This window comes from Siphateles boraxobius, unplaced genomic scaffold (assembly GCF_051911475.1).
Source record: "Siphateles boraxobius isolate OS27281-9 unplaced genomic scaffold, OSU_SipBor_1 19, whole genome shotgun sequence".
Lineage (NCBI taxonomy): Eukaryota > Metazoa > Chordata > Actinopteri > Cypriniformes > Leuciscidae > Siphateles > Siphateles boraxobius.
Genome location: NW_027508799.1, coordinates 27,764,718 through 27,785,705, shown reverse-complemented (window position 1 = coordinate 27,785,705; position 20,988 = coordinate 27,764,718). Strand labels below are relative to the sequence as shown.

General features: G+C 40.9%; 1 protein-coding gene across 1 annotated transcript in view; it reads right to left on the bottom strand.

Annotated features, from left to right (window-relative positions):
- Positions 1-5,586: 5,586 nt before the first annotated feature.
- The window catches only part of LOC143742041 (scavenger receptor cysteine-rich type 1 protein M130-like), a 95,944-nt gene continuing 80,542 nt past the window's right edge, over positions 5,587-20,988 (bottom strand). Inside the window, exon 23 of the mRNA XM_077234668.1 lies at positions 5,587-5,891. Within this exon, the coding sequence (XP_077090783.1) occupies positions 5,842-5,891 (50 nt within the window). The 3' untranslated portion in view covers positions 5,587-5,841. The remainder of the gene's footprint in view (positions 5,892-20,988) is intronic.

Genomic DNA, 20,988 nt, shown 5'->3' with positions numbered 1-20,988 from the left:
TACTGAGGAGACACACACATGATAAAGTGCTGACAAAGTCACCCAGCTGTCATGAGAATGAATGTGGGAAACACAAAGTCTGACACCAGCAGAGAAGAGATGACAAACACTGACAACCACCCTGGCTTGAGGAGCACTGGGTGTTAATAATATTCTAAGAAAGAGAGACATAGCAAGTGACAATTTGTGAATAAAAAAACAGAAATATTTCACAAAAAGATTTGTTTTGTTTTTTTCGTACAAAAGATATAATGTGTTGAAATAAAAAATATGTTCAGCCTTCCCGAGTCACCACAGTGCGGTCCCCCCATGACAACCGCCTGGATTGAGCTGAGTAGGGGACATCTCTAGGGTCTTCAAGTGGGCACCTTCCGTCCTCAGTGTTTCGTCGACTAGCCCACGACACCTCAAGAGGGCTCGACAGTGACTCTGGCGTCCCAGATTCACCCCCCTCCGTCCCCCACTCAACTCAGCCCAGCTTACTGACCTCTACATCCCTCTTGCTGCTGAGACCTAATCACAATCTCACAATCTCTCCGCAACCCAACCATACGCGCCAACCCGTTTGACCAAGGCTGTCGAGCCCCACTGGTGCGTTGATATGCAGTTTCAGTGGCAACGGTTCCATATGGCATACCACCTACCGCAAAACACAATATCTGCCACACCACCCGTCATTCACGCAATATACACAGGAACGTAATGACTGTAAATCCTATACAGCCTATACAAATAAACCAACAGACTCTTCAAGTTTTCAAGAATTCTACGAAACCGTAGCATGGAGGCCTGTACACAGCCAGCTAGAATCTTTCCGTCTCAACCACAGCCAGTTGCTGCTCCTTTCTGCTGCTTCAGATAAGTTCTTTACTGTGCGACGCAACTCTTGGCCACTGAATCCGACGTCTCTGAGGAACCGGGTTGTAGAGTGTGCCACAAAACCTCGACAACCCACTTCCACTGGATAAACCTGGACTCTCCATCCTCGCTGTTCTGCTTCAGTGGCCAGATGAGCATACCGCAGTTTCTTCCTCTCATATGCCTCATCTACCGCATCCTCCCATGGCACTGTTAACTCTATCAGTTGAACAATGCCTGCTGATCCAGACCACAAAACAATATCTGGTCGTAGGTTAGTGGGGACAACCTCAGGTGGAAAAATAAGCCGTTGATCAAGATCAGCCAGCATCTTCCAGTCCCTAGCAGCTTCCAGTTGTGCTGGGCGAGAATTGGTGTAAGCACATTTTCTTGGTGGTTGCTCGCCTGGGCGGAGGAATATTGTCTTCTGCGTGTAATGTTTTGCTTGAACAGGCGGCAACTTATTGGTCATACGCTTGCCTTCCAATGCTAAAGCCAAACATCGCAATACTTGGTCATGTCGCCAAGTAAACCGACCTTGGCTAAGAGCCACCTTACATCCTGTCAAAATGTGCCTTAATGTGGCAGGTGATGAACACAAAGGACAAGAGGGATCCTCTCCTACCCAGAGGTTCAGGTTCTGCGGTGATGGGAGAACATCATATGTTGACCTAATAAGGAAACTGATCCTACTCTCTTCCATTGACCAAAGGTCTTGCCAGCCCATTTTGCGTTGTTCCACACTCTCCCATCTCATCCACTCTCCCTGCTTGCCCTGGGAAATGGCCTTTATACATCTCATCCTCTCCTCTTGCTTTCGTACCTCATTGCCTCCCTTACACATTTGTCGCGTGACTCTGCTAAAGTCATTTCCAGTCTGACCTTGGCACACTTAAACTCCTGGGTTAAAGCAGAGACTGTCAGCTGCAATACTCCTTTACTATAAAGTCCCACTCTGCTGAGGCAGCGTGGAACTCCCAACCATTTCCTGATGTATGAACTTATTAACGCTCCCAGCTTATCCACTGTTGTCAAAGAAACCTCGTCACAGTCAGTGGCCACAGCAACCTTGGCAGTAGAGCAAACTGAAAGCACCAGAGTTTTAGTTTGCCTGGTAGAGCACAGCTGTTTATGCTCTTCAACCCTTCCACTGCTTGTCGTCTAACTTCTCCCACTCGAACTCTGTCCTTTAGATCCCCATCATACCATCTCCCAAGACTCTTCACTGGGTTCTCAGAAACTTTTGGTATTGCCTCACCATTAATGAAGAATGTTTTATCTACTACCTTTCCTTTAACTATCGAGATGCTCCTTGATTTAGAGGGCTTAAATTGCATTCGTGCCCATTCGATATTATCTGTTAACTTCCCCAATAACCGATTAGTGCAGGCTACTGTTGTAGTCATGGTTGTCATGTCATCCATGTATGCTCTGATTGGTGGTAGTCGCATCCTAGAAGCCAAGCGCTCTCCTCCTACTACCCATCTTGATGCCCTAATGATTACTTCCATTGCCATGGTAAAAGCCAGTGGAGAAATGGTGCATCCTGCCATTATTCCAACCTCTAAGCATTGCCATGCGGTGCTGAATTTTGGAGTTGAGAAACTAAATTGCAAATCTCCAAAATAGGCTTTCACTAAATTTGTTATTGACATTGGCACTCTAAAAAAATCAAATGCTGCCCAAAGAAGCTCATGTGGCACTGAACCATATGCATTAGCCAAATCCAGGAATGTCACATGGAGCTCCTTCCTCTCCTTTTTAGCTGATTGAATTCGTTGCCAGATAACATTGATGTGTTCTAAGCATCCTGAGAGCCCTGGAATGCCCGCTTTTTGAACTGAAGTGTCAATGAAGCCATTCTTTAATAGGTAGGTTGACAATCTCTGCTCAATAATGCTGAAGAAAATCTTATCTTCTACGTTTAATAGTGAAATAGGATGAAACTGACTGATGCTTGTAGCATCTTTTTCTTTAGGTATAAAGACTCCACCTGCTCGACGCCATGCTCTGGGTACAACCTGCTTTTCCCATGCCACTTTTATCAATTTCCACAGAATTCGTAGAACTCCTGAAGCACTCTTGTACACTCTGTACGGAACTCCATTAGGCCCTGAAGATGATGAAGCCCTTGCCTTTCTCACAACCTGCTCTATCTCTTTCCACTTAGGTGCACAGACCTCCATTTGGTATTCTGGTGGATTGATAGGTGGGATATCTGACGGAATTGACATAGGCTCATGCCTTTTTGCATCTGTATGCGTTTCTTCCAAATATCTCTCTAGCTCAACCCTAGATGCTTTTAAAATGCCATTCTTCTCACTCTAGTGAATAACTTGTTTACGAATTTGAATGGGTCTTTATAGAAATTAGCCCTCGCATGCTCCTTCTTTTTGTAGCATTTCCGTAGGCGCTCAGCTCTGCGTAATGTTGCAAGCTCTTTTATGGCCCTTTGTAAGAGATTGAGTCCCTCCTTCTGACTTTGTTCTGCTTTTTTCCATTGCTTCCTCAGCTGCCTCCTTTCTCTAACTAACCCTTCAATTTTGTCTAGATACAACAGGAGTAGTTTGTACTTTTTCCTTACTTTTTTCCACACCAAACCTCTCACTTCCATATGCGTAAATGACGTCCCCAAATTCCGCTTCTTTTCAACTGTACCAGTTAATCTTTCCAATGCAAAGCATAGATCTGTGTTTACCGTGTCCCATGCAGTTTTCTCACAAGCTCTTGGCCATCTAACTCCAGGCCTATGCCCGTTGAGGTTCATTTCTCTCTTATGCTGGTTAGTCTGACCGGGTTCACAAGAATCAATGTGTTCATCACTAACTGTGCAAACCCTCATCTCCTCTATGACAGGGGTGCTGATATCCTGCGAACTGTGGTTTGCTTCCTGTCGCTGGATTTCATTCGACTGACTTGACTGACTTCGTAGGAAATACTGATCAATGCGAGGCTCTTGACCCTTCTCCCTCAAGCATTTCATTTTCCCTTGATGAATCTTCATAAAAGACCCAGATTTCTAACTTTTATTCATGGGGATAATATGGATAATTTTTCATGGTTTAATGTAAGATTTTTTTGAAAATGTAGTTTAAAAAAAAAATCACTTTAACCACTAGATGGCTATAGAGCTCCACTATATGCTACTTGCTATTTGACTAACCGAAATATATCTTTTCACAAGTTGGATTCATATCTTAATATTTTGAAATCACAATTATAACAAAAAACTTTTTGTCAAAGTTTAGCATTTGCTGTACTGAAACAAGTTTTTCAATAATGTTACATTATGATTATATTCAAACCTGAACATGATGCTACAAAGAGAAATGTTGGAGTCTTTAGATTTTATCATTTATTTCAACCATCTGTTTTTAATATAATTCTATCATTTTAATCAACATTTCAGTTACTAATTGTAACAGAAAAAAAATTAACAGAAATGAACAGTTATATTACATTTTGAGTAAAAATACATGACATGAACATCAAAATGCAATGAACTGAACAGCAATAACAAATGAGCAAATAAAGCAGTAAAAAAATAAAATTTAGTTAAAAAAACAGTGAATGGGGGAAAAAAATCGAACAACTAGGAACAATAATTGGTGGTCTCATCATCTCGTACAGTCTTGTTTACAGTGCACTGCAGGCATTATGCATGGTAAACTGCCTGACTTCAGCAGACAGGGTTGGATCAGTTTTGGTTGTGTGTGTTTGTGTGCGTGTGTTTGTGTGCGTGTGTGTGTGTGTGTGTGTGTGTGTGTGTGTGTGTGTGTGTGTGTGTGTGTGTGTGTGTGTGTGTGTGTGTGTGTGTGTGTGTGTGTGTGTGTGTGTGTGTGTGTGTGTGTGTGTGTGCGCGCATGCTAAATATTTTTTCTCTCATCTTTTCATCTCTCTTGCACTCTCTCGCACTCCCTCTGTGTGTGTGTCTGTATGTGCACATGTGTCAGTGTAACCAATTTATTTTGTGGTGGATCTGTGTGTGTGTGTGTGTGTGTGTGTGTGTGTGTGTGTGTGTGTGTGTGTGTGTGTGTGTGTGTGTGTGTGTGTGTGTGTGTGTGTGTGTGTGTGTGTGTGTGTGTGTGTGTGTGTGTGTGTGTGTGTGTGAGAGATAATTTTGCATTGTGGATGTTTTTTGCATTGTTGAATGTGTGCCACTTTATTTCTGTCTATGTGTTCTGTATTGTTTCTGATTTTCATGATGAATTTTCTATATTTACCATGCGGGGTCTCCAAGGACCCCGAAGACAACTAGTGTCACACTTTTTTCATGCTTACATAAAAACAGATATCATTCCATTTTTAAATTTTTTTTTTTTTTTTTTTGATCTAGAAAGTGTTGAGAGCCGTAGAAAGTTTCATACCATTTGGACAAAGAGAACATTTTTTAAAAATTGAGCAAAAGTCATTTGCGGGTTAAAAAGACCCCGAAGATTTTGTTATAAACACTGAAGATTTCAGCTCAGAGTGCATGACATGTGTTACTTTCTGACGGTCAGAAACTCCTTCTGCAGGACATTAAGTGAACATGATTTTCTGATAATTGCTCACAGCTGCTGTTTGTTAACGTATTTCACAAAGTAAATTCCAACAACTTTTAGCAAAATATAAAAGTCTACCTGCAGTGGTTCTGCATTCAAGTTGAAGGTGCTGTGAAATGTTAAAAACTGTTTAAAAAAAAAGTCCCCCTACAATTTCTAAGGCTACATGATAGACATGTATCAATTCAGAGAAATAGCAAAAAAAAAAAAAAAAAAAAAAAAAATAGATCTGCAAAAACTAAAAAATCTAATATTTTGAAAGCAATGCATTTTTTTCTCAGAAATTATAGCTGAATTAGAAGATTTGAATACAAAGTGCACCATATTAAACATTGCTGGACTGCAGCTAAAACATACACTATATAGGATCTTAAACACCTAAACTCTGTAGAACACTTAAAAACTGAAAATTGATTTACTGCAGGGGGTGTGGTTTGAGTTATAAAGCCCCTCCCTGTTTTCCTGGCTCCTCCTCCACATCATCATAGTCTGTAATTAAAAAACAAGAGCAAATTCATGTATCAACAGGATTTAAAAATGTATTATAATGAACACAATGTTTTCAGTCCATTTAAATTAGCTATTGAGACAACAGAACAAGATAAATTTATAATATAAAGCTATTATAAGGACTACACCAAAATTATTTAGTAAAAAAGTGTCAATAACGTACCAGATATGTATTCCCCGACATTCTTCACATCATCATACTCCTCCTGAACACCCTCTGATATAAATGTGTCTATCATTAATTACATGCAAAAAGTCTTCATACTTCACATGCTACTATAATTTGACAAAAAATAAGTAAAAAAAACATGTTCTAATGCATAACTGTATAATTTGAAACCCACACCTGCTTTATCATTGGAGAACTGTCGTACGATGACGACATCATCATAGTTTTCTGCTAAACAAAATAATGAAAAATTATATATATGTACTGTGTTAAAACCTATCATAATAATTAAAAGAAATAAACCTGTATTATGATGTCCCCGTTCAGCATCGATTACATCATCATAATTCTCTGATGTGATTTGTTGCTTTTCTAGATAATTTAAAGCTCTAGTAGGTAGCTTTCGTAAACAAATATTTGTTAAAACTGTCATTATGTCCTGAAAGTAGAATATGAGAAGGATAATCTGTGAAAAAAATCAAGCTCCTCTGGCTCCTCCCAGTGGTCCTACTGCCATTTGCAGAAATACACCGCTCCCGGTCAGAAACAACCAATCAGAGTCAGGAGGAATGTCTTAGCAGTGTCAATCACGCTCGTGTACGCGCTGATCACCCCTCTCTTGCACAGCGCGAGCGCTTCCCGTCGTTCGTGACTCTCCTGTTCAAACTCGTTCATCCAAATGAACGAATATTTTTTCGAGTCATTTCGTTCATTCAACGAACGAAATGACTCGAAAAAAGATTTGTTCATTTTGAACGAGTCTTTTTCGGGAGTCATTTCGTTCATTCAACGAACGAAATGATTCGAAAAAAGATTTGTTCATTTGGATGAACGGGTTCGAACAGGATCACGAATGTGCATCACAGAACAGAGCAAGGCGAGCATTTGTGCTTATAAAACTTAAAGTTTTTTATTTATTTTTGAAATGACCGATCATTTTACTAGATAAGACCCTTATTCATCGCCTGGTATCGTTTAAAGCCCTTTGAAGCTGCACTGAAACTGTCATTTGGTCCTCGAAACGTTTGTGTCCTATTGAAGTCCATTGATTGGAGAAAAAGCCTGGAATGTTTTCATCAAAAAACTTAATTTCTTTTCGATTGAAGAAAGAAAGACATGGACATCTTGGATGACATGGGGGTGAGTAAATTATCAACAAAAGTTTTTTTTTAAAGTGAACTAATCCTTTAACGTTATCTTAGTAGCTATTTATAACTTATAGAAAGAGTGCAACCTTATAAAGTTACATGTATTGCAAAATACATAATGATTTGAGGACCAAGTTTGTAGTCAAAGTATGGGCAGGCCATAGTCAATGTAAAGCATATTGTTGATGTTTCGTCCCTATTAGTGAATGTTCCATAACTGTTTATAATCGTCATCGGTGGTCCTGCTTACTAGCCTGCGCGTTCACGGCAGGCTCTGCTGTGGGGGAGGAGCTGTGAAGGGAGGGCTGTAGCGTAGCAGAGAGCAAGGGGGACCTGTAAGTTGTGCTTGTTCAAATTTTCAGGCTAAGTCAACATTTTCTGAACACTTCAACATTTCAGAAACTAATTCACAGGCCAAATAGGTAATTAAATTAAGTGAATTTCTGTGATCAGTTAAAGTCACTGACCTGTTGGCGCTTCAGTGGTGGTGACGTCATCATGGGAGTCAGCTGTGACTCCTACTGCAGAATTTGCAGAATTTGAAAAAAGAAAATACACACATACATAAATACCAACATACATACAGTATATACTATTATTACTATACAGTATACATATTATTGCATATTATTGCATATTATTATTAAAAGCTGCTAAGATAACTTTTTTTATCTTAATGTTTTTAATTTAACAAACATACATAGTTTTCTGTATGTATCAGGTAACATTATTATATTTCAGTCCACTAACCTGAAAGAAGCTCATCAGCATCTTCATACCCAGAATACTGTTCGGTAGAACGGACACTTCCTGCTAGGAAGGAGCAGAACTATCAGATACATGTTCACAATCACAAATCAGCCAAAACCTCCATATGCTTTGGATCATATCAGAATCAGAATTCAGAAAAGCTTAATTGCCATGTTTGCTTGCACATGCACACACAAGGAATTTTTCTTGGTAAATAAAGCTTCCAGGGCACACATATAAATACAACAACAAGACACATAATTATAAATTGAAGAATAAAAATATGAAAAGTATAAGACACAGATTAGGTATATTTACAGATATTAACATATTTACAGTTAACAGTATTATGGTTAATTAATAAATATTTCACTAAACAGTGGGGGTATTGCACTTAGAAAGGCCTTATGAGGCATTTGACTGTTCAGGAGGGAGATGGCCTGTGGGAAGAAGCTGCTCCTAAGCCTAGATTGTTCTGAATCGCCATCCGGATAGCAACAGTGCAAAGAGGTTATGGCCAGGGTATGTGGAGTCTGTGATGATTTTATCTGCCCTCTTCCTCACTCTGGAAGAGTACAGGTCCTGGAGGGCGGGAAATCATCATTACAGCAGTCCGGACTGTCCATTGTAGTCTTCTGATGGCTTCTGATTTGGTAGCTGAACTAAACCAGACAACTACTGAAGTGCATAGAACAGACGGCTGAATAAAACTGGCTAAGCAGCTCCTGTGGAAAGTTGAACTTCCTCAGCTGGCAAAGCATTTTTCTCGATGGAGTTTATCTGGAGCTCCCACTTCAGGTCCTGAGAGATGGTAGAGGCCAGGAACCACAAGGCCAGAGTGCTGTTCATGATGGTAAGGGAGGGGAGAGCTGGGATGTTCCTAATGAAGTCCACTATTATCTCCACTGTTTTGAGCATGTTCTGGTCAAGGTTGTTGTGTCTTACCAGACAGCCAGCTGTTAAAGCTGTGTCTCTTCTATATGCAGATTCATCACCATCCTGGATGAGGCTGATGACTGTGGTGGCGTCTGCAAACTTCAGGAGCTTAATAGAGGGATCAGTAGAGGTGCAGTCATTTGTGTAGAGAGGAAAGAGTAGTGAGGAGAGCACACATCCTTGTGGAGCATCAGTGGTGAGTGAGCAAATGTTGGATGTGAATTTTCCCAGCCTCACTAGCTGCTGCCTGTCCGTCAGGAAGTTGGAGATAGACTGATAGATGGAGGTGGGCACAGAGAGCCGAATTCATTTGGACAGGTGGAGGTTCGAAATGATGTTGTTGAAGGCCGAACTAATGGCGCTTTTCCACTGCATGGTACGGCTCGGTACGGCTCAGTACGGTTCGGCTAGCCGCGGCACGGTTCGGCTCGCTTCGCTTTTCCATTGCGTGTTACGACTCGGCGCGGCACGGCGCGGCTTGGTTTGCTTTAGCTCGGCTGCTTTTCCACTGCAGTTAGTACCGCTTCAAAGTGGGTGGGATTATGACTGATCGTTATCATCCGCTCCTCGGCAACCAACAAGAGGAACGTCTGCACTTCTCGTCCACTGACCACGATTCAGCCATTTCTTTTATGGAAGTTTTTTTTCTTCAAGCAAGTAGTTTTAAAACAGGTGCTACAGCGGTGGCTGTTACTGGCTATTTAAATCTAGCGTGTTTGATGTCTCGCAAATACAATGATGATGGTAGTGACGATTCTGTCTGTCTGACCAATCAGTGATCTGCAGTGTTTTCACGTCACATTTTAGTATTGGTACGGTACGCTTGGAACCTCAACAGAGGTGGTACCATTTAAAGCAAGCCAAAGCGAGCCGTACTGTACCGTACCATGCAGTGGAAAAGCGCCACAAGTGAACCGTACCGACCCGAGCCGTACCGTACCATGCAGTGGAAAAGGGCCAAAGCGTGCCGTACCGAACCGAACCGTACCGTACCATGCAGTTGAAAAGCGCCATAAAGTCGCCAAACAGGATACTAGCATACTGTAGTTCCCTGGCTTGTCCAGATGTTGCAGGATGTAGAGCAGTCCCACAGTGACTGCGTCATCCATGGACCTGTTAGCTTGATAAGCAAAATGAAGGGGGTTTAGCAATGATCCTAGGTTGTCATTCAGGTGGGCAAGCACTAGTCTCTCAAATGACTTCATAACCACAGACTTTAAAGCAACAGGTCTGTATTCACTCAGTCCTGTGTTCTTGGGATTATTCGGGATGGGGATGATGGTGGAGCATTTGAAGCAAGAAGGGACTTCACAAAGCTCCAGAGATTTGTTGAAGATCTAGGTGAAGATGGGTGACAACTGGTCAGCACAGACTTTCAGACAGGTGGGTGAAACTTTGTTTGGGCCTGATGCTTTCCTAAACTTCTGTTTCTGAAAGAGCCAACACACATCCTCTACACAGATTTTAAGTGCAGGATGAGTACTAGGAGAAGGGAGAGGGTGTTTTGCAGTAGGTGTTTATGGTTGTGCGGAGAGAAGGTCAGACTGGTTATGGGGTGTGACACAGCCTTTGCCAAAACGACAATAGAACTCATTCAGATAGTCAGCCAGTTGTTGATTCCCAGCGGATTGAGGTGACAATGGCTTGTAATTAGTGATGTCTTTGAGGCCTTTCCACACAAATGCAGGATAGTTTTCTCAGCTTCTCAGACTAGCTTCTCTTAGAAACTCTTATCTATATTTGTGGCTCTTTAATGTGGCATTACAGGTCGCTTTCCTTCAAGCAAAGTGGAAGTGCTGATCATCTCTTCCTTTTTACTACTAGTTACACCATGACATAAACATGAATAAACATCATAGTCCCCAGAATAATAATGATTGAGTTCGGGTGATTTTGCTGCACGTCTGTAATCTGATCAGCCAGATTTTGCACTTGAGGAGTGATCTAAACATTGACCAAAAGGAACAAGGAAATCTCTAGCAGTGAATAAAAATGCTTGCCGTTAATGAAGAGGGTTTCTAAAGGACAACACATCTTTTTTTATCATTGTTATATCCATTCACCAACCTTTTGTTTAAGTAAAACATAATGTACAACATAATCCGCCGCCTGTCGTTTTCCCAGATGACTCTGCAATGCAATCCGCTTTGAACAGCTGGAAACCCAGCAGATGTAACGTGCTGTCCAGGATAGATTTGTTCAGCCAGGTTTAGCCAAACACAGAGCAGCAGAGCTGGAATAGTCCTTGTTGGTCCGAATGAGTTAAGATTTTCATTTGTTTTGTTGGCAAGAGAACTTATACTCGAACTTATACAAACTTATTATAAAATACTCGGCAGCGGGGTTTCTGAACGTTACGAGCGTGCTTCCCTCATTTGCGTCTTTTGGAGCATCTGTATAGAACTGTCGCTGAGTAGAACTCCTCTGACTAAAATGTCCAAAAAGATTGGGGGATGTGCATTGTCTAATGTCCAGCAGTTCGTCCATCATAAATGTTATAGGTAAAAGTTGACTGAAGACAAATCATCAATAAAAGACAAACAATCAATAAAAACAAACACTGAGGAGCCCCAAACCAAGGCAGCCATATGTGGTGCCATCTTCAAGTTCAGCTCATACTAATCTAAGGAAATCCATTCCTAACATTGACTCACATCTGAATATGATACCAACCCTTAATCATCACACAAACAAGGTCACACAGATGAATTTGTGATTTACTCCACTTACCCCTCTGAATTCAGTGATAAGTCTATTGAGCACAACAAATCAAGCACTATGACATTTACTCACCCCTCTGAGTGAGAACACTCTGTCTATTAGTGGGTCTGTGATGAAGTTCCTCATAAACGGCCTCAGTCGTCATCTTGTGTCTCCTCTTAGAGAGAGCTGTGAGTGTAGACAGACAAACCTGCTGTCAGTTCACAACACATGACTGATAGCACACTGAATAAGACACAATATGACAGTCTCTGGATCTCTCCTACCTCTCCTCATCACTCTGTTCTGCTGAATCAGTATAAGAAGTGGCACTAAGAGCAGTGAGAGCAAAACTCCCAGTACAACCACAAGCACAGAGAGAGACGTTGCTGGAGGAGTTTGTGGAGGAGTGACTGATGTTGAGCGCACTGTCTGAGAAACTGGATGAGAAGATGATGTTGTTGTGGCAGGAGTAGTGGACACTGACAAATCTGGCAAAACAGACACAAAGACATTGAAAAAAGTAAATACACAAATATTTTTACCATTTAAATTATTTAAAAATTAATAATATTAGTCATTGTATTGCTGTGACCTGCACATGTGAGTCCAGCGAGCTCTTTGTGAGAACAGTCAGTGTGGTTCTTCAGGGAGAGAGGACAGTTCCACAGGTGAATCTCATTCCCTCTGCACTCGACTCTGCTCAGCCACACAACACCTTCACCAGCACCAAGGACTAAATTCCCATCAGCCCTCAGTGCGTCTCCACAACCCAGCTGCCTGCAGACCACTTGAGCATCGCTGATGTCCCACAGATCATCACAGACTGAACCCCACACAGCGTTATGATACACCTCCAGCCTCCCAGAGCACCGGCCCAAACCTCCACTCAGTCTGAGAGGAACATTATCTAAAATCACAGCCAAGTGGATACATTATTGGCCAACAGAGTTCTGTCAAGCATACAACATATATGACTGTTATGATTTTTATGTTCTTCTAAATTAAATGTACTTACATGAACACTGTCTCTGATGTGGAGATGTGGAGCATGACAGATAGCTTCTAGGGGACTCATGACTCTCCTGTTCTGTAATCACAAGTAAATTCATTAATATATATACACATTTTGTTTATATATTCTAGAATGTTAACTGATTATTGTTGTATTTTTAGAGATGGAAATTGCAATGGAAATCAAGTCTTACCTGAGCAGGTGACATTGGCCACTTCATCTCTGTCACAGTAATTCTGTCCCCAGGGTGAAGATGGACACTGCCACAGATTTGAATCATGTGGTCTACATTTCATTTCATCCAGCCAGTTACGAGCTGATTCCAGTCTTGGTATAGAATTGGAAAAAGCACCAGATCTTCCACAGTTCAGCTCTTGACAGATCAGACTCGCCGTGTCTCTGTTCATCTGGTTCCAGCACACATTACCCCAGGATCCATTGTAGAAAACCTCCACATTCCCTTCACAGCCCTCAGTTAACCTGATCTCTTTAAACTCTAGATGGAAACATGAACACAACCTCTGAGTTCATTCAAACCCATTAATTTCAACCACAAACACATAAAGGTAACATATCATCAGTGTTGGGGAGTAACGGAATACATGTACCGGCGTTACGTATTCAGAATACAAATTATGAGTAACTGTATTCCGTTACAGTTACAATTGAAATAGTTGGTATTTAGAATACAGTTACATTGTTGAGATCAATGGATTACATGACGATAATTTTCTGTTTCATGAGTTTATTCACTCTCCAAATAAATTAAGGCAACTCCATGCATTTCCCAGAAGCCCCAATATGAAAACGAAAAAATGAGCGGTTTGCGTGATCAGTCACAATGGAGTCTGAAGAGGAGAAGTGGGAGCTAGAGGTAGAGATTGAGCTGGGACAACAGAGCCAGGGCAAGAATGCGTTTCTATCTTGGAAATTCAAACAGCATTTCACATTAAAGAAAGAGAAAGGAGAACAAATGTAACTGTTTATAAGTTATTAGTTTTTAATAGTTATTAAATATACGTTTTTTTTATTAGCCAGGGGTAGTCGTCTGCTTTAGTTTTACTAGTCACCTTGCTATTTTGTCGTTGTATCAGGTAGGATACTAGCTACAGGGCTGTAACGATATGCGATATGAAACCGAAATCGCGACACTCAGATCCATGAACCTGTGTCTCGTGTGAGAAGGCAGAATCGCGACACACTCCTTCCAACTCCCAGAGTTATCCTTCCCGTCCAGAACCAATGCTAACACATCTTTAAATTACTATTAGTAATATTTGAAGTTAACATTAGGCTATAAAATACGTAGACCTACACCACAAAACTAGTTGCGGAATAATTATTTAAAATTTAGCAATTGCGTTGGACGTGACATTTGCAGTCAAAACTTGAAATATAAATTCTCAGAAAATGCATTTAATACGAATATATCGAAACGTCTGTTTGTGTATCCATACTCCCTTAATAAAGGAGTCCAGACATTAGAAAAAATCTGTCTACACATGTGTTTTATATTTAATATGAGGGAAATAAACATGCGTGACACAAAAAATATTTAACTTTTAGGCCAAATATTTTTTAGTAGGCTACTTCTGTGAATTAGGCTACTGCGCAAAGCAAAAGTAATACCCACCGGATGAAGAAGGGTTGGCTCTCCACAGAACATAAAATATTTATTTTATTTTATTTTTCTTGTTAGCATTTATGAGGAAAAAACAATGTTACGGACGTGACCACTCTGAAAAGCGGCACCAAGAGACTGCTTTAAAACTTTCACAGAGACATCAAACAGATGCACAAAGCCTTTCTTTAAAGTGAATTTCCATTTGTATTAATTGTATGTTAATTTTAATCAATGTTTCATCAACCAATTGCCTGGAATAAATAAATAAGTTGTAAATATAGCAGACAATAGATATAATGGCACGGAGGCGCCGGTGCGTGAACTGGGGCTAGTCTCATCGATTAACCGAAACTTAGCGTATAAGGTAGGCTATAGCCTACTTGCCTCACAGACATGTCTACTTTTAAACAGAACAATTCAAAACGAAAGAAAAAAGACTGCTCTCTGTTTATGTAATCCGTATGAAATGTGCATTTCTCTCCGGCGCGTTCACTAGGGTGCAGCAAAGATCGCGAGTCAGCATCGTCAACTTCATCTTTGCAGCCGACACTAACATATTCAGTCATTAGGCTACTTTTGCCGGTTCTTTGTGACAGCTTTTAGGGTGCTTTATTGGCAGCGCCACCTTTACATGTTACATGAACGTGTCACCACCTCATCACCGCACCGGTGACCGCAACATACATAGTCTTTGTTCTTCTATAGCAAATTATAATATATTGCACTTTCAGGGAGACATGGGCCTAACACATTCAGCCAGTTGGAACAGAAAAACACACCAGAATAGGTCTGTGGCCTGATGGCCGCATTCCTACACTTATAAAATGCAATTCAATGTGGAAATAATCCAAGTATTCAGAATACGTTACTCAGATTGAGTAACGTAACGGAATACGTTACAAATTACATTTTTGGGCATGTATTCTGTATTCTGTAACGAAATACGTTTTGAAAGTATCCTTCCCAACACTGCATATCATATATACAGGGGTTGGACAATGAAACTGAAACACTGGCCAATAAAGTGTTGGAGGTTTAATGCCTATATATGCCTATATGTATATATATCTGGTGGTTAATCTTCACTGATTTTACATTCCATCAGCAAGAGCAGAATGAGAGAAGGTTGAATTACCAGAGCAACAGCACAGCTGTACATAAAATATTGCAATCTACACACAACATAATGGGTATATCAGACTTCAAAAGAGGACAAATTGTTGGTGTGCATCTTGCTGGCTCATCTGTGATTAGAACAAGAAGTCTTTGTAGTGTATCAAGAGCTATGGTATCCAGGGTAATGTCGGCATACCACACCGTAGGAAGAACCGCATCCAACAGGAGTAACTGTCGATAAATGAGGAAGCTACTAGGATGAGGATATCCAGGTACTAACCTGGATTGTATCCAAAAAACATAAAACCACAGCTGCCCAACTCACTGCAGAATTAAATCCCCCCCTCAACTCTCCTGTTTCCACCAAAACTGTTCGTCGGGAGGTCCACATGAGAAACATGGTCGGGCAGCTATAGCCTTTGGTCACTCGTGACAATGCCAAAAGTCGGTTTCATTGGACTGTGGACAATGTGAAACATGTATTGTCAGTTCACTGTCCATATTCATAGCTCAAATTCTTACCAGAACCAGGACGTATGACCATATTAGTCCGGTTCTGTCAACACTGCATTGGCTCCCTATTAAACATTGTATACATTTTTAAAAGATTGGTGATTACATACAAAGCACTTGTTGTAAACTTCTTCCTTCTTCAGTCTAGAAAAACTCAGAAGCGAAAACCAGGAGACTTAGGGGTATCTTTTAAGCAGGATTTTTTATTTGCTGTAGTCTGCTTCGTCCAAAATCTTACCCAACTCAAGTCTAACTAAGGGAACTTTACATTGTAGTTTATATACATTTCAAGGGGGAGGGATTACATTGTGATGAACAAAGCATGTAAATGAGCTGATACATGAGAACAGAACGGTACAGGACTTCTCGCACTGAGACAAGAAACTCCAAGACAAACAGTCTCAGTAATAAAATAGCAGGTGTTCAAACTTGCTCAGCATGAGTCTTCACCCGGTGAGAAAGGCATGGCCTTCTCGTACTGAGAAGGGACAGTCAGGAATATCCCGCTGGGAACCCCTACCGTTTGCAGAGATTTCCTGGTCTCATCATTTATAAACTTTCTCAATATAAAATACTATTGTATTGGAAATCTAAATTAAACATTTAAATAAAATTTCTAATCCTACACACTATATGGTTTAGCTCCCCAATACTTGAGTGAGCTCTTAACGCATTATAGTCCTTCAGTACTATTGCGATCTCAAAATTCCGGCCAGTTGACAATACCTAGAATATCAAAATCGACTGCTGGCGGTCTTCCTAACATTGTCCAGGAAGCAGACACAATCTGTCAGTCTAAATCAAGATTAAAAGCACATCTCTTCAATCTGGCATACACATAGAACACTATAAATTCCTATTATTCAAATCAGTTAAATGATACATTAGGTTGCATAAATTAGGTCAGCCAGAACCGGGAACACTTCATATAACACATCATCAACAACACATCAAAGAATGAAACAGTCTTTCTATTTATTCCAAGGTTAACTGTAATCAGCCGGACACGGGCCGTATCCAGATCAGATGGTGGACTTGCGCCTGGACACAACCACAACGCATCCCTGAAGTGCCAGCCTCATCAGCCCTGTAAAGGCCTCATGAACACCTCCACAAACTCGTCTCCATACCGGCGTGATGACTCCTGCCCCCAACCAGATCGAACTGGATAAATAATGTGAATGTTCCGATCCAATCTGACTTCTGACCTACAATGCTGCCTGAATCATAATCATACACTGTTCATTCGTTGGCCATACAACTGACCCCCTGACTGAGCCTGGGTTCTCCCAAGGTTTTTTTCCTCCATTCTGTCACCTGATGGAGTTTTGGTTCCTTGCCAATGTCGCCTTTCTCGTCATTGGCTTTTGGCTTGCTTAGTTGGGGACATTTAAATTTATATTTAACAAAATTATTACAACATTATTTTCCTGTTATCTCTGTAAAGTGTGTATCAGCATTATATTGTGTAGCGTATGTAAGGAACTCAGCTTTTTGGAAATATTAATAATCAATAATATCTTGTTATTATTAATTATAAATATTTGGGTCAGTTAATTGGATTAACTTGATGTGGCTGAATTAATATTACAATCAATTAATCAGTTCTTCCAACGAACTCTTTTGATTATTAATTTATTCTAAGAAAAGGGTATCTTCCATGACCACAGAAGAATAATTATTTCTTCGCCTGTACAGTACTTTGAGCCAGTAGCAAAAACCGTGATCATAAAGTGACTTGTATTGCAAACAAAACAGAACCAAATACATATTATGTACAAGTTTTATTAACTAAATGTAGATATTTATATGAATATAAATAAACTAAACAACATACACAAATGAATACATAAATAGGTTAGTGATAGGATGAAATTGGAAACCGGAAGAGGGTCTATGAGAAGAACCATCCGAATTTCATTTTCACATTGAATTGAATACTTGCATTTGTAATGGGAACAATTCTTGAAGTTGTTGAAAATTGAAGTCGTTGATGGTTCCGGCAGTGTCAAGTGGAAGTTGGTTGAGCGTTCTCTTTCTCCAGGAACGCATGGCTGGTTTGGGCAAGGCCTGGGACTCTGTTGAGGCCACGCCGAGCACCCAGGAGAAGTGAGGAAGTCGGAAGGATGGGTGATTGGAGTCGTTGTTGGTTGGAGTCTTTGTTCCAAAACTCTTGAGATTGTCCTTGGTTCTTTGTGAGAGAGTCATCTCTCTCCTGCCTGAGCCCATATCTGGTTGGAATCGAGGCCTGCTGGGCCCTGGGGCCCCCGTGGAGGGGGAGGGGACTCCCCAGTATCACCAGAACAGTGTTGCGGCTGGATGAAAGAACTAAGAGAGGGAGGTCACATGTGGACTGTCTCTAATAAGGCCTGAAGAAGATCCTCCCCTAAGGGTTGAACTCGACCAATCAGAAAGGGGACATGTCTGAGAGGGAAAGTGGCTCTAAGTTGATTTACGGATCTTTGTCCCTAGCATGATTATACCTTCATTAATGCTAAAATAGCTATAACACATCCACACTGCATTCTAGAAGAAGGTGATGTACATCAAAGTGTGAGTCATTAAATGAGGATTAATTAGGTAGGAGGCATGATACAGGTGAGGTTACATTGATCGTTAGTTGGTTGTATACCAGGATACATACCATAATAAATACCTAATAGTACACGAGACAGTAAACCGTTTACACTGTTTCTTTCACAGTTTTATGCATGTTCATTTATAGATCAGTTAGTCTATGATTAATGCAGCAAAGTCTGTTTTAAAGAGGGTTTCTGTTTCATAGTCTCTCTCTTGAGTATGTGGCCACATTCCTCGGAGGTCGTAAAATCTCCTTATCATGCCCTGTAACGTGATACTGTTTCTGCCCTTGTGTTTGTTCATTTGGGCTGTGTGAGGAGTTTCATAAACCTTTGTATATAATGAATAATTAGTATGTTTCTGATTGGTCCATACCCTACACGTATGAACAAGAATCATGATTCTTTCATTCTGAACGCAATGAACACATTTGTGCTAAGATTCCTAAAGCTCGCAACCTGTGACTCATCCAATCTAAATCACCAGCTTAGCGCCAGAAATTCTGGGGTAGATTGCCTTTTTCGACACCTTTTATGGGCCCTTAGAGCATCACCAGAACACAATACACATTCCCCAGCCATGGGTCCAAGCTTCAAATAGATCCTAATCAGCTCTCCTATGTCCAGGAAGGGAGAATAAGAGACCTCTTCATGTCGAAGACATGACGCACACACACACACACACACACACACACACACACACACACACACACACACACACACACACACACACACACACACACACAGACTTTTAGATTAAACTCAGAATATGATCCATTGCCAACTGTATACGATATATTCCTGTGTGTTTGCATGTTTCCCAGTTCATATTCGTCTAGTTATGATTTCCTAGTATATCAGTGGAACTCTAAGTGCCTATATTCATGCATATGAATGCAACTTTGTATTCCTATCCTTTTTACATGTCTTTCTTGGTACCATTGTAATCCTCTCGGTCTAACTGAGTTGGTCAAGGAGATTACAGTAAAAGGTATGATTCTATGTGCACCAGCTTTCTGAAGTAGAAATGACTAATTTTAAACGCCGTCTTAACTTATGCAGATGAACCGTCCTGACAGGACAAAGAAAGACTTTTCCCGCTCACAGAACCCCAAGTCGATTGGTCAGTTCACCCCGGGAGGTGTGAACTCGGACCCCCTTTAAAGTCAGGACCAGCGGTTTCGTCTCTGTCTTCAGTCTTTTTCAGTCTGTCTTCAGTCTGTCTTCAAGTGTGTCCTCTTTAGTCTTCAGTTTTTAGTTTTTGTTTTCCCTTTTCGTATTCTCCTTTGTTAATTTCCACCGATGAGTGAAATTAACTTAGCCTGAACTATTTCTTTGGTAACTTCACTTCCAAGGGACTTTTACTTGCCGCGATTCCGTTCGCCCCGGAAGAACAGAAGAGAACGCTAAGCTCTGTTGAACGACACCACACTTCCTTTTCTCAGCCACTAAAGGAACCATATGCAAGTATTTTATTTCCTATCGAGATCTAAAAGCTGTTACGGTTGTTTGCCCCCATTTAGGGTGATTTTGATTCCTTGTTGGGGACCATTTCCTCCCTCTTTCTATCACTCTCTTATTCTCATTCTCTTTCATTGTTTGTTGCTTTATTTTGTTGTATATTGATTATTGATTATTGATACATACAATTGATCTATTTTTGCCTACCTGTATGGATAATTGATTATAATCTGTTGTATTTAGTTGTCCATATAGATACATTGGCAACGTATCCCCTTTACGGGTAATTCAATCTATGTATGCGATTCATGATCATATTCATGATCAGCTATTAAAATTATATTCCTTTATTTGAGCTAGAATCGTTACAATTGCTACACACAGCAAGACTTTTGACAGAATTAATTGATGAACATGAAAGTGAAGTTGATCAAGGCCTGAACAGTCGCCAGATCTAAATGTGACCCGTCACAGAAACCAGGGACACAAGTCGGCAGCACAACTTTCGAGCAAAATGAGAAAGAAGAGTTTTTTTTCAAAATTGGTGATTTTAAATTTTTTGGAGAATCTGTTAATTGAAATCACGAAGAAGCCTCTCCATGTTTGAGATAGCAGTATTGGTATATTTAAAAGCTTACATTTTGAGGTTGAAATCGGCTTGTTTTCGGAGATTCTAGCATGCAGTAGGGGCGTGGCGTGTCATTGTCTGTGTGTATTTCCATACTGAATAACCCGGCGCTTTTGCCCCCGCCCTCCAAGTGAACCACATGGCTACTTATTATGCTGTGCTCTGGCCGGCTCTCTCTGATATCAAAATTCAATGAAGATGGATGCCGCAAAGATTGTCGCAGACGAGCTGAACCGTCTGGCAGTTACACCGAAAATGTTTTCGCCGCACTTCGTGGGCTCTGGAAACTGAACCGGAAGTATGGGCGCGGCGCGTGCGCCCTCAGTGCTTGAATACGGCGGCTCGGCTCGCTGACAGCGGTGGCTGGCTGTTTCATATGTGACGGAGAATCTAAATAAAGGATGCAGTTAAGACCTTTGCTGCGATGAAGGCCTGCC